The sequence below is a fragment of the Microcaecilia unicolor genome, chromosome 4 (assembly GCF_901765095.1).
Source record: "Microcaecilia unicolor chromosome 4, aMicUni1.1, whole genome shotgun sequence".
Lineage (NCBI taxonomy): Eukaryota > Metazoa > Chordata > Amphibia > Gymnophiona > Siphonopidae > Microcaecilia > Microcaecilia unicolor.
Window position 1 is genome coordinate 73,583,042 of NC_044034.1, and position 15,314 is coordinate 73,598,355.

Genomic DNA, 15,314 nt, shown 5'->3' on the forward strand with positions numbered 1-15,314 from the left:
CTCTCCCAGCATTCGGCCATACCCAGCCGGAGCTGGGTAATGGGACAGTGGGTAAATGGATCATAAAGATTTGGTTGGGTCAGATGGATCATGAGTCTGTATATTCAAAATGTGACCATCTTTAAAAAAAAAAATACAGGCCTACCCATTCAAGCTCAGTTGCAAATATTACTTCACAGTTATCTTACAGTGGTCATTTCAAGGAGGAACATGTAAGAATGGCTGGTTTCTTATGAGGGTTCTGCATATGCTCCAGTGGCCAGCACAGTTTTAATTAGCTCCAGATGTTCAGTGCAGGTGTCCAAACATAGCCTGGCATTCAATATCTGGGGTTAATTCTGCCCACGATGGTCAGGGTTTAAACAAAACGCTGACTATTGTGGGCTGAATATCGACTGGTATAATTTTAATTGTTCATAATTTTTCACACTGACAAAACAAAAAGACATTAAAATAGAAACTCTTATAGCCTGCATCTGTAGTAAAGAAATATAATCGTACCATACAACCTCTGGCGAGGGAAAGGCCTTTACTTTCATTGCTAGACGATAGGACTTCTTGCCTGCCGTGACTTCCAGCACGCTTTGTTCTTTTCGATGCTTCACATTAATGAATGCTTTTTCTTGTGAAAGAAAAAAAATAATTATGAGCAAATTTCTAAGGCATTTAAATTTGCCATAAATAAAAGCAGAAGAGATCATACTGAATAGATCTCCAGAAGTCCATCAACAGGTCAATCCAACTACATTCATCCAACTCCCTTATATGGTAGTTAAGCCCCATCCAGTGCATCCCTAGTCCCTCCTTCTGCTTAAGGTATGATGGGGTTTGGGGGGTGAGCCTACTACTAGACCACCAGTCTAACCCTTGGGTGGGTAGGAGGTCAGGTCTGGCCTGGCCTGGTAAGGGTCCCAGTGGATGACCAGGTTTTTATGTATTTTTGGTGTGGGAGTGAGGGGGCCTGGAGATCCACTGGACCTCCAGGCCCTTATGTGTTTAGGGAGAGTGGGGGGTCTGAAGGTCCTGCAAAGGGTCTCCCCATTCCTCCCAATGCCACGGCAAACCCTGCGCCAGCTCCAATCTGGCGTAGGGTTTGCTGCAGGCACAGTGACCTTCTTTGGCATGCTACCTGATGAGTATTGGGAAAGAATACTAATGAACCTGTTTAGCATGCATTTGCATGCAATTAATATTCAGAGCCAGCGAGCTCATTGCTTCACATGCTCGCCGGCTCTGATCATCATACACCGGCAAACATGGGCGCTAGTCTGGCACTAATGGCCTCTAGCACCCGCGTTTGCTTTTGATCATCTGGGCCTAAATACTGACATTTACTCATGAGATAAAATAAGAATATCAGAATTTATAGGTGAAGCATAAATGTATTCCAGGGAAATGTAAGGGTGGGGGAGGGAGGAAAAAACAGAGGGACAGGTGTATATACTTGTATACATTTAAAATCATATTTTAGAAAGCTAGTATTTACAAGTATAAATCATGAAGTATTGATTGTAAGGAGGTGTGGTTTGGAAGGGGCTTTGATTATGTACCTATAGTTCCCAATATATCAACATCAGTATTTACAGCTGCTCTCTGGCACATATAGGTTTTTTAAAGTGCTTTACAAAAGGGATTAAGAGATGCATCCTCCTTAATCTCCCACTGTTTATTTCTGCCTCCAAAATGAAACTAAATAAAAATTGAAGCATCTGTAGTTTAGTGGAGGAGTGGCCTAGTGCTTAGGGTGGTGGACTTTGGTCCTGGGGAACTGAGGAACTGAGTTGGATTCCCACTTCAGGCACAGGCAGCTCCTTGTGACTCTGGGCAAGTCACTTAACCCTCCATTGCCCCATGTAAACCGCATTGAGCCTGCCATGAGTGGGAAAGTGCGGGGTACAAATGTAACAAAAATAAATAAATAAAAAAATTAGGAGCATTCACATATATAGGTTTCCAAAATGGCTGTCATACACTTGATTGTGCTAACACTTAGATGTATAAGTTCTGAAATACATGAATCATGTGAAAACCACCATTAAGATGTTCTTTTTAGTCAGGGCCAATAACATACCCCCCCCCCCCCCCTTTACAAAGGTGTACTGGTAATGCCAACACAGCCCGTGGGTTGTGTCGGCATTGCTGCACAGCTTTATAAAAGGGGGGATAGTTCCTGGCAAAAGTTTGCTGTGGAGTTCATTTGCATGGGTAATAAATGATAGACATTTCTAGAATTACTCAAACTGTTGTTAATGTGTCTCAGCAAGATGTTTCTTACCATAAATGTGAACTGTTGTGTTAACAGATCTCACCAAGGGTCCACTCTTCACATGGCAGGTATATGCTCCTTTGTCACTATTTTGCACTTTGTCAATAACAAGAATGCTGTAGAATATGTTTCCATTCCCTGAGCGTTGATCAATGCGTCGGGTTACATTAGCTCTCAGTGTGCCCTAGAATGAAAAGAAACATTATATACTTTTGACAAAACAGAATGGAAGAAAATAAATCGAACAAACATACCTTCTCCCTCACAGTACTGGAGGCTTGGATATCAGACAGAGAAGTAAAGCTAAGCTAACATACAGGGATTCAAATCAGACAGACACAGAAGTGAACTGATCATTCACCTGTCAAAATAAAACTTTGACTTTATTTCATGCAAGTAGAATCTAACACAAAAGAGGGGATCATCAACAGCTATTCTGAAATAGATGCCAAAGAGACAAATGCAATCGAATTCTTCTGTCATCCAGGCAGGGCCAGATTAAGTCCAACTGATGCCCTAAGAACAGCCCAGTAATGGTGCCCCTCAGCCCTTCCATTGCTTAACTGAAAAGACATTAAGGGCCTTATTTACTAAGCTGCGTTTTAGGCCCGCAAACGTTTTTGCACGCACTAAAAATTAGCACACACTAATGATAGAGACACCTGTTAAATTCCTTTGACTATCTCTAGCATTAGCACGCACTAATTTTTAGCACACACTAAAAAGTTTGTTGATAAACAGGGCACTAAGATTCAATAAGTGTGGAGATATATCATTATTGTATAAAACAAAACATCATATATATTTATACTGATTAGGAAAACACTGAAATTCATGTTGGATAACGGGTGTTCAACGAAGTAGATGGACAACACCAAAGAGTGAGAGGTTGAAGAAGGCTCAGCAAACAATGAGATTACAGACAACTTTAACTGCAATGTTTGTGGAGCTGAAGAACAAATGATACAAACGACTTAACACGTTTCGGCACTGATAGTGTTTGCCTCAGGAGTCTGCTAGTGTTTGACTTACAGGTAAACTTGAGTAGCCACAACAGAAAAGAATTATAGAGGTCTTGAAAAAGATTGTGTATATAATGGATGCACTCTACGAAAGGTACTGGTAGCCACTTGGTAAACCTGAAGTAGACCTGCACAGATTCTGGCCTTTAATTCATGTGCTATCAGAACCTTGAATGTCTTTTATATCGTTTCTTCTTCAGTAAAAGATAGGAGACAGAGAGTTGAATTAAATGGTCAGTTTTATCAATAAAGAAAGACAAAAGGGTGAAATACTCCTAGGTCTACTACTTTCTAACCATTTTTTAGTAGTAGCTCAAGGTGAGTTACATTTAGGTATTTCTCTGTCCCTGAGGCAAAGGAGGGTTGAGTGACTTGCCCCAGAGCACAAGGAGCGGCAGTAGGATTTGAACTGTGTACCTCTGGATGTTGGGACCAGTGCTCTAACCACTAGGCTACTCCTCCACTGTTATAAGGGGGGCCCTTTTACTAAGCTGTAGTAAAAGGGGCCCTGCACTAGTGGTAGTAGCCATTTTTGCCATGCGTCAGGGCCCCTTTTACCATAGTGGGTAAAAAGCCCCAAATAGTATTAAGACTAGGGGATCACTACATGAAACTAATAGGTAGAATACTGAAGACAAATCAGAGAAAGTATGTTTTCAGTCAATGCAATGGATTTTAGGGTTAGGGTCATGGATTTGATATACCGCCTTTCTGTGGGTACAAACAAAGTGGTTTACATATATTGTATGCAGGTACTTTCTCTGGAATTTGTTGCTGGAGAATGTAATCAAGACAACTTGCTTAGCTAGCTTCAGAAAGGGTTTAGGCGAGTTCCCGAGGGAAATATCAATAAACCATGAATAGTCATGTAGACTTGGGAAAAGCCCTCATTTATGTCAGAATGAGCAGTAATGAGTGTCTCTACTCTTTGGCATCCTGCCAGGTGCTTGTGACCTGGATTAGCCAGGATGCTGAACGTGATGAATGTTTTATCTATTTTTACACTAGGGCTATACAATCCCCATAAGTCAGCGCCTATCGATAGCTATCCAGAGGGTGCAGTACTTTCTGAAGTGCTGCATCTGTTCTACTGAGTAAAGTCATCTCCAGAGTTGTGCGTTGGGGGCAAGTCTCTAAAGTGACACCTGAATGAAGGAGCAAAAAAGAAGCACGCTTAGGGCTCAATTCTACATATGGCACCCAAAAAATTGGCCTGAAAAAAAGTGCTATTCGATAAGGCACACTTAAAGATAGGCACAGTTTATAGAATAGTGCTTATGCCTGGGAATTGCGCCTAGCTTTGAATTGAGGTTGAAGGGGGCCAGACTCAGGAGTAATGTCAGAAAGTATTTTTTCATAGAGAGGGTGGTGGATACATCGAATGCCCTCCCACAAATCATTGTCGCATGTCCATTTGGGGTCTACGACCTTACTGCCAGCCATTGACCTAGCGGTAAAATCTCACACGGTAACTGGGCGGTAATAACCTACGCATGTCAAATGGCACTTGGCGTGCATCCAATACTTGCGTCTGAATATAAAAATGATTTTTCGGCCACGCGTATCGGACACATGCCAAAAATGGAAATACCGCAAGAGCCACGCGGTAGTCGGGCAGTAACTCCATTTTGGCATGTGTTGGGCGCACGTAGACACTTATGTGGCTTAGTAAAAGGGCCCCCCTATTTACGTTTTTGATTGGGCTTATTAAAAGGAGCCAACAGAAGGCCATGGCCTGAATTAATGTCATAAATCATCATGACATGAAAGAACCAAAAGCTGCAGACCTCGGAAAGAAAATCAAAATTCTTATCAGCAGTGCGCTGACTCCCTAGCAGCTACTTCATAAACGACAAACATTTGCAACTGTGCTTTAATTCTGACCAAAGTGAAAAAATGCACAAGATCTTCCTTGCTGTGGTCCAGTGGAGGACAATTGTTCGAGAGACACGTTACAAATGAGTTCTTGGTCACCTAAATTGTACTATCATTCCTAAGTATATCACAGCCAGGAGTCTCACTGGCTTGAAAGAAATGTGCTGAGGCAGGATGCGTACTGACTGGATATTGGTTCCAGAAGACAGCTCCTGCCTGGCAGAGAGTGATGAATTTCTACTGCTTGTTCAAATCTTTTTAAAGATGAAAGGATCAAAGATAGCATTTTCAACAATTATGCAACATAACAGAATTATTCACTTCCTTCTCGCAAAGCACAACAATCCACTCCACACACATTAACACTGCAATGCAAGGAAAAAGGTTGCTTTCTATCCTAATTCTTACTGATATTTACTTTTGAAGCTGATGTCCTAACAGAAGCAACACTTTGCAATTGCTACTTCTCTGTGCAAAGGGGCCTTTTTATTAAGCTGTGAACCTAACTCAGCTTAAAATGGCAAAAGTACGTCCAAATCACAAGGGGGCGTGTCAGGGGCATGTTTAGGGCGGGACTTGGGCATTCCTAAGACTTAGACACTTTTCAGCTATAATGGACCAAAACAAAAACGTCCAGGACTAAAACTAAGATGTTTTGAGCTAGACCTGTTTTTATAACGAATAAGACACAAAAAGGTGCCCAAAATAACCAGATGACCACTGGAGGGAATCAGGGGTGACCTCCCCTTATTCCCAAAGTGGTCACTAACCACCTCCCACCCCCAAACAAATGTGATGAAAAACATTACTTTCCAGCCTCTATGCCAGCCTCAAATGTTATACTCAGGTCCATTAGAATAGCATACAGGTCTCTGGAGTAGTCTAGTAGTGGTGTAGTGCACTGCAGACAGGTGGACCCAGGCTCATATCTCCCCCACCTGTTATACTGTGAGCTCTCCAAAACTCACCATAAACACACTGTTCCCACATATAGGTGCCCCCGTCACCCATAAGGGCTATGGTAGTGGTGTACAGTTGGGGATAGTGGGTTTTGGCTGGATTTGGGGGAGCTCAGCAGACAAGGTAAGGGAGCAATGGTGAGATGTATACCTGGGAGCTTTTTATGAAGTACACTGCAGTGCCCCCTAGGGTGCCCTATTGCTTTCCTGAGATGTCAGGGGGACCAGTCTACTTAAAATGCTGGCTTCTCCTACATCCAAATGGCTTGATTTTGTGCATTTTGCACTTGGACTTTTTTTTTCAAAAATTGACCAAAAAAGAAACCCTTCCAAATCACTTCGGTTATTGGAAAAGTAATGGAAGCGATGCTGAAGGAAAGGATAGTGAATTTCCTGGAAGCCAATAAGTTGCAAGATCCCAGACAACATGGCTATACCAAAGGGAAATCATGCCAAATGAATCTCATTGAGTTCTTTGATTGGGTGACAGGAGAATTGAATCAGGGACGAGCTATGGACGTAATTTACTTAGATTTCAGCAAAGCTTTTGACACGGTCTGTGCCAGAGCCAGTGGTGGGAAGCGGGACTGGTGGTTGGGAGGCAGGGATAGTGCTGGGCAGACTTATATGGTCTGTGCCAGAGCCGGTGGTGGGAGGCGGGGACAGTGCTGGGCAGACTTATATGGTCTGTGCCAGAGCCGGTGGTGGGAGGCAGGGATAGTGCTGGGCAGACTTATACGGTCTGTGCCATAGCCGGTGGTGGGAGGCGGGGATAGTGCTGGGCAGATTTCTTTTTCTAAAATGACCTTCTTTCCTATTGAGATTTAGGACATTTTTTGCAAAACTTCCAAAGTCGGACTTAGATGTCATATCAAAAATGCCCCTCCATGTATCTTTGTAAAATAATGCTCAAGGAGGTACCTATTTACACTCTTAAACCAGATACCCTGTTATACAATTACCCTCCTAATGACTGAGGAAGGGTAGCTATCAATGTGGGCTACTACTGAAACATGTTATTTTACCGCTAACTCATGCTGTTTTAGTGCAGGTTTTATGCAATAAGAGTTAGTTACTACTAACAGGAGTTAGCAGTAAAATAACAAATCTTAACAGTAGCCCACATTAATAACTTCCCACCTCATACATCCAAAGTTATACATATATGTGCAACTAATTTATTTTTTTTTTAAAAGCATTGATAACTACTACTACTACTACTACTACTTAACATTTCTAGAGCGTTGCAGTGGAGACCCCATAGCTACCTCATCTCCGTTGGAAACACCTTCACAAACAGGCTTGATGCTGCTAGCATCTTTGCCTGAGCGACAACTGAGTGAGCCCTCCGTTAGCGTCCGGGAATTAGTTAGACCATCGGTTGTTACAATGGACTCCATTTGGGAGGCAATCCAAGGACTAAACAACACGCTACTACAAGTGGCAGAAACTTTGCGTGGAGATATGGGGAAGTTATCTCAGGCTCATTCAGAACTTTCCACTAAGGTAACTGATCAGACGAATAGAATAGACCATCTTGAACCTGAGGTAAATTCTATAAAGAATTCTAGTTCTGCAGTTATTAAAGATAATACTATTCAAAGGAAAAAAATTGACTATATGGAAAATCAATTACGAAGGAATAATTTACGTTTTTTGAATTTTCCTAAATCCCCTTTGACTCCAGCCAAGGAAATGTTAAAAAAATACTTTACTAAAGTTCTGGGGCTTCCCTCAGAAGCTTTTCCTCCTCTGACTAGGGTGTTATACATTTCTGGAGCTCAAGTTAATAATGTACAACCTTCTCAGCCTGATTTGAACCTAACTCAGATTTTGGAAAGTTCAACGGATCTCATTACAGAAAGGACAACATTGTTGGTCTCGTTTGCATTAGAATTGGACCGTAATAATATATTTAGGTTATTTTTTCGCCACATCTCCACACCTTTCCTAGGTTCAAATATTCAAGTGTTCCCTGATCTCTCTCGAGAGACACAAAGAAAAAGAAAAGACTTTTTACTATTAAAAGTAAGGGTCTTACAATTAGGTGGGACCTTTATACTTAAATTTCCTTGTAAATGTTATATTTCTTTTCAATCCACTAATTATATTTTCTTTGAGCCGGGAAAACTTTTAGAATTTATAGTGAGTAAAGAGTAGTCTGTTGTATGTCTGGATTGAATGCTATATCGGCTGCTCCGACTTGATTTCTTGTCTTTCCTGTTGTAAAAAAAAAAATTTTCTTTTTGAACTCGAGTAGACTGGGGTGGGAAACCGCCTCAGTTATCTTGTTTTAAATTTGAGTTCCTAGTTCTTGGATCATTAATGTGGACAAACAAATGTATATTTTGTTTACCTGATTGTTTTTTTCAATATTGTATATTTCTTTAAATTCTAATTTATGTATATGACATAAATGAAATGTTAAACTGAATAAATAAAAAATAAAAAATAAAAAAAACATTTCTAGAGCGCTACTAGGGTTACGCAGCGCTGTACAATTTAACAAAGAGAGACAGTCCCTGCTCAAAGGGCAACACCACCACGAACTGCGTAAATGCTTTTGAATATCAACCTGCATCAATAAAAAGTTAAATCACTTACGTCACCAGGATAGCTCCAGCTCATCTGAACTCGTGTATTCCAGACTGCAGTGACAGTACAATTTATAGCAAGAGTGTCTCCTATCAGCAGTTTGATTTTACTTTTCACATTGAGTTCCACTTTCTGGACTTCATTGGCTACAGGTGGAAAATAAATGAAAGAAGGAAAAATGTTTGCATTTTATTTTATTAACAAAGTACAGAAGCAACTTTAAGGGACCCTTTCAATAAAATGCGCTGAAATCTGGGCATTCTAATGCAGAACTTTCCTGCATGCAGGACCACCGAGTGAGAGGCGCAGGGCCGCCGCAGCTGCCAGCCCTCCACTCGGGATGCAGCTGCCACTGCTGGACCGCACTCAGGCCGCCACCGCCCCCTGCCCTCTACCTTCCTGCATCAGTGTGTCCACTCCTCTCCAGCCTCCAAGGGGGACCTGGCCCCAGGGTCTGTCTCTCTCCTGCTGCTGTGTGCTGGGACCAGATAATCACGTTAACGCAATCATCTAGATCCTGACAAGAGCAGGAGAGGGACAGACCCCAGCACTGAGTCCTCCTTGGAGGCTGGGGTTGAGGAATTTTGTCCTCCCTGTCCCCTCCTCTCGGCAGCCCTGCCTACATGCTAAGCCCAGGTTTACGACAGCTCTTTTTAAAGCTTTTTTGTTTGCAGGTCGTGTGCTAATGTTGTCATTAGAACATGAGACCTGCAAAAGAATTAACGCAGGAGCACTTACCTCCTACATAACGTACTAGCCAGATAATGCAAAATGCTTTTAACGCATTTTGCGGTAAACCTTTTCTCACATGTCAATCACCTTTGGGCCATGTGGTACTTAACGTGTGCTAATGTCCATTAGCGCATGCTAAGCTTTAGTAAAAAGGTCCCTTAAGCTCCTAGAAGGTCAGGTTTCAAAAATATATATCCCACAAACTTCAGGGTCTAACTGTTACTAAACCAAATGTTTGTCTTTAATTTCCTAAGCTGCTATATTTTACGGTGATTGTTTGATGTGATGGATTTTATTATGTATATTATTTTTGTCTCATAAATATTTCAATAAATAAATAAACCTTTGGCTGGGCATCTTAATATCCAACCAAAAATGATTTGTTTAAAATTAAGAGGAGTGGGAAGCAAGTCAAGGACAGGTTTAACCTTTAGCCAGATAGCAGCAATATTTAGCCAATTTTTCTGTTAAAATTATCCAGATAAGTCAACCATATCTATAGCAGACCTGAGAAATTCATATAGCACTCCATTTCATAGTAGGATGTCAGTGTTTTTATTAAAAACTAGTGTAAGTAGCAGTAATTAAGCCTAGCTGGCAGGCATAGACATTCACATCTGCTCTTGAGCATGTATAAATGTCCACATCTGGATTGGGCATATAGGCATATAGATTAGCGCAGGATCATAGCCAGACCTACCATTTCAGTTGGGCCCTGGGTGGGACCTTCTTACCCTCTCCACCGGAACACACATCCAGGCCCCTGCCTCATCTCTCCCTCTTTCTTCCATCCATCCATCCCCTCTGCCCCTACTCATGTATCATCTTTCTCCCCCTCCACCTGCAGCCCAGTATCTGCTCCTCCCCCCCACCCGGCATCTGCCCATCTCTCTATGAAAACCTCCCCTCTTCGGTCTACCTCCAAGCCGTCGCTGACAGCGATTCCCGTAGGCAACCTGCGCCAGCACTGCAAGCTTCCCTCTACCATGTCCCTGCCAGTGAAGAAACAGGAAGTGGCATCATCGAGGCAGGACACAGAAGAGGGAAGACTACAGGGCCGGCGCAGGTTGCCTACAGGAATTGCTGCAGGCAACGGCTCAAAGGTAGACTGGGGGGGTTGGGGGGTTCTGAGAGAGACAGGCAGATGCCATGCCATCAGTGCAGAAGAGAGAGAGAGAGAAAGAGAAGAATGAGGTACTGCCAATGAGGTGTTTTGGGGGCCAGTAAAATGAGTGGGCCTGAGGCATGAATGGGTGGCCCTGTGGCAACCCACGCCCACCCTTAGCTATGCCACTGCATTACTGTATTATATAATATCTACATGTATACCAATTAACAGCAATGATAGTCAATTATTGCTCATTAACACCAATTAACAGTTCATTATTAAATTAAGTTTATGCACACAACTGCCGCTCTTCTATAACTTGTGCTTGCAACTTTGTATGCTAACCCCAAAATTCTATAAATGGCGCTTAAAATTGTGCATGCAAATTTGGCCATGCACCTAATTTGCACATGCTAATTAATTGAATAACAAGCCAAGCAGCACCAATAATTGGGTACTAATAATCAATTATTGGCACCAATTGGCAATAATTGAAATTTACCTGCGAATTTTTAGTCATGGAGATCTGCACATAAATTTTACACATGGCTCCAAAAAGGGTCGGAGAACATGGTGAAGGCGGTTAGCTTGGCAGAGTTTAAAAAGGGGTTAGACTGTTTCCTAAAGGACAAGTCCATAAACCGCTACTAAATGGACTTGGGAAAAATCCACAATTCCAGGAATAACATGTATAGAATGTTTGTACGTTTGGGAAGCTTGCCAGGTACCCTTGGCCTGGATTGGCCACTGTCATGGACGGGATGCTGGGCTCGATGGACCCTTGGTCTTTTCCCAGTGTGGCATTACTTACGTACTTATCATGGGAGGGTTACTGGCAGATCAAGGACATTACTACTATTTATACGCACTGCTATAGAATGAGGGGGAACTGTGCCTAATTTAAACGCAAGGATTTAGAGCAGGGTTTACTTGGTGTAAATCCTCATATCTGCTGATTTTTTGGTGCTATTTATAGAATTCGGACCTAAGTGTAAAGTTGTGCATGCAACTTTTTGGGCTTCTGTTACAAAGCCGTGCTAGCAATTTTCGGTACGGCAAATGAGAGGAAGCCCATTCAATTCCTGTGGGCTTCCTCTAATTTGCTGTGCGGGAATCGGTAGTGCAGCTTTGTAAAAGAAGCTCTTTGTATGTAAAACAAGTTTTATATGCAGAAAAGGCTTTATACAATTACCCATTATTATCAGATATAAATTATAGCGCTGAATATTAGCTCCCTAGACTTTTGATAACAATTTGCCGCTCTGAGGTCCTAGACTCTAGCTTAAGACTTTCTCAAGATCGCAGAGTGAATGGTAGGAAAGGGAGTCAAATGGTATTTCTAAAATCACTGAGTAAAACCTTAACAAATTCTCTATACATGTGTACTCTAAATTCAGGAACTCTAATTGCGCTGTATTAGTTAATGAGCAAGTACATCACCCGAGATTGGGGGACATCACTTACCTTGCCGGTGAGTTAAATAATTTGTACTGTGAACGTGACCATTCACAGTTGTTTCACAGCTCAACAGCCCAACAAACTTGTACGTTGGCTTTGGAATTATGAAGCCTGTCCTGCTATCCCAGATTATTGTCTTGTTATCAGGAATTAGAGTTTGAAATGGAATCTAAAAACAAGCCACAGTACAAAATTTTAAAAAACATATTACTATTGATTTCATATTGTGCATTGCTACTTTTTATTTCAGATAATTAACACATTTTGGAGGCAATTCAATGAACAGTGCTGAAACTTAGGGGCTGAAAAAATTCAGCACTAAGCTCTATAAAAATCACACACTTTATATAGAATTGCTTTTAACATGGATCCCACACCTAACTTTTGGGTGCTGGACTTAAACCTGCTAAAATCTGATGTAAGTGCCAGTTCCCAAGTTAGGCAGTATTCTGTAATTCCGCAAGTTACTTTTCGGAACATCCCAACAAGCTCATGGCCATGCTCCCCTTTTTGTGCTATGCATCACGGGAGTTACGCACCATGCCTTATAGAATAGCAGGCATCCAGATGCACGTGCAATTTTAACGAGTGCCAATTAACAACAATAATTGGTTACTAGCACCCAATTATTGATGGTTCAGAGCTCATTATGGGGCCCTTTTACTAAGCTGCGGTAAAAAGTGGCCTGCGGTAGTGTAGGCGCATGTACTGGGCGTGTGCCAGGCCAGTTTTTACTGCATCTACAAAAAATGTTTTCTTTTAATGAGACGAGAAAAGGGCCTGTGGTAAAAATGAAACCAGCGCACGCCCAAAACCGTCCTGAGCCCTTAATGAAACCCGTTGATCTAGCGGTAAAGGCTCATGCACTACTTGCACGGTGACCAGTTGGCACATGCCAAGTACCCATTACCACCGGAACTGGAACACTTAGGAGCAAATACATAAATAATTCATCCAGGCATTATGGGTGCATGCTGTAACCAAGTACCTCTAAGTGCAGCCAAGGATAGAACAATCTCCTCCAGCCACAGGCTCCTGGTACAGTCAAGAAATAAATGTCCAGCATCAACTTCACTCTTAAGGACTTTATTCCATGCAGGTTTCTAGTAGACCTGATACACAGTTCCAACAGCAGCATTCACCTTCCATCTTAAGCACATATAAGCCACCTGAAAGTGTGTGGCAAATGGTCCCCTTTAAGCAGTAGGCTATCAGCACATACCAGGATTCAATACAGGCTCACAGTCAGCTCCAGTCTGGGCTCTTTATCCAGTGCACAATAAACAGTAGTTGAATTCCAAATAGAAGCAGTTCATTCAGTTCATCATCACAGTTAAACCACAAAGCAGCAGTTTCTACCTTCTACTCTCTTTACCTTCAGGAGGGATTCCATACTTTAGGGACTTCTCATACCCAAGGGATTCCACCCTCCATCTGCTTCACTGGTAGATTCAATACTTTAGGGACCTCTGTTACCCAAGGGTTTTCAGCCTGCACAACTTTAGGGACTTCTCTTACCCAAGGATTTTCAGCCTGCATCTGCTTCACTCTACCCTCTTCTCTCCCTCTGCTTCTCTCTTCCCTGGGACTCCTTCCCACCTTCCTAATCAATCCCTGGTTTCTGCTCTCACAACCAATCATTCTCCTTCCATTAGCTTCCCCCACACCCATACCAGCTGAGTTAAGCATTAGACTAATGATGAGCTCCTGCACACAGGGTTTGCTATCTCTCTTTCCCCCTAGTAGCAGCCAATCTACACATCCTGCCAGCTTACACCCATGTCTTCCCCTATTGCAGCTAGGAGTCCAGTCCGGGTTCTTCATCTCACCCCCTGGCTCCTTGCCTGCAATTTTATTTATTTATTTATTTATTGCATTTGTATCCCACATTTTCCCACCTTTTTGCGGGTTCAGTGTGGCTTACAATATGCCTTCTGGGTCTTGTATTTCAGACTGAGACTGCCTTAACCCAACTATCCTGGATGTGACTCTATCACAATGCCAAATCTGAAATTACCACCAGGAGGGCGTGCTGGCCTGGTGGTAGTCTCATTTTGGCATGTCCTGCACATGCATAGAGCCTACCGTGGCTTAGTAAAAGGGCCCCTATCCAATTTACACACGCATCTCAGAAGCACTATTCTGTAACATGCAAATGCAAAGGGGGATGTATATATGGGTGGAGTATGGGCAGGGCTTTCACTTGTGCATGCAACATACAGAATACTGCAAGTTATACGCATCCCTGCCGCTGCCAGGTCTATGGCTGGTGTAGCTGTGAAATGTGAGGTGTGTCAATTATCAGGTTATGCTAGTATTCTATTCTGCACCTAGATCCCATTATAGAAAAGAATCCTACTGTGCAGTTGAAAGGGAAAAGGAAATGGGACTTGATATACCGCCTTTCTGAGGTTTTTGCAACTACATTCAAAGCAGTTTACGTATATTCAGGTACTTATTTTGTACCAGGGATAATGGAGGGTTAAGTGACTTGCCCAGAGTCACAAGGAGCTGCAGTGGGAATCGAACTCAGTTCCCCAGGATTAAAGTCCACTGCACTAATCACTAGGCTACTTCTCCACTAGCAACATTCCATATAGAAGCCTGCCCTTGCAGATCAGCAACGCGGCCGCGCAGGCTTCTGTTTCTGTGAGTCTGACATCCTGCACGTACGTGCAGGACGTCAGACTCACAGAAACAGAAGCCTGCGTGGCCGTGTTGCTGATCTGCAAAGGCAGGCTTCTACATGGAATGTTGCTAGTGGAATAGCAACATCCATGTAGAATCTCAAATAGTAGCAACAGAATCTCAATAGTAGCAACATTCCATCTAGAATCTCATAGGGAAAGGGAAATTTGGGACTTGATATACTACCTTTCTGAGGTTTTTTGCAACTACATTCAAAGCGATTTACATATATTCAGGTACTTATTTTGTACCAGGGGCAATGGAGGGTTGAGTTGCCCAGAGTCACAGGGAGCTGTGGTGGGAATTGAACTCAGTTCCCCAGGATCAAGGTCCACTACACTAACCACTAGGCTACTCCTCCCTGCTCCCCCCCCCCCCCCCCCCCCCCGGAGGGTGTTCTATATATGGTGCTCAAAAATGGGCTCTGGAAAAGATAGGGTGTGCAGCCATCTCTTGGCACCAGACTTACGCCTGCTGAGACCTGGTGTAAATCCCAGCATCCAAGTTGAGCACGGAGACCCATTATTCTTTTATATTGTGTGCAACTTGTTGGAAAGCCCATGACCCACTCATGCCCCTCCCATAGCCAAGTCCCCTTTTGTGTGGCTGTG

The 15,314-nt window shown here is 42.7% G+C and overlaps 1 protein-coding gene across 1 annotated transcript in view; it reads right to left on the bottom strand.

Annotated features, from left to right (window-relative positions):
• Positions 1 to 15,314, bottom strand: part of FLT1 (fms related tyrosine kinase 1) — a 317,946-nt gene that overhangs the window by 206,557 nt on the left and 96,075 nt on the right. Inside the window, 4 exon segments of the mRNA XM_030200343.1 lie at positions 502 to 622; positions 2,276 to 2,450; positions 8,727 to 8,863; positions 12,022 to 12,184. Coding sequence (XP_030056203.1) covers positions 502 to 622; positions 2,276 to 2,450; positions 8,727 to 8,863; positions 12,022 to 12,184 — 596 coding nt within the window.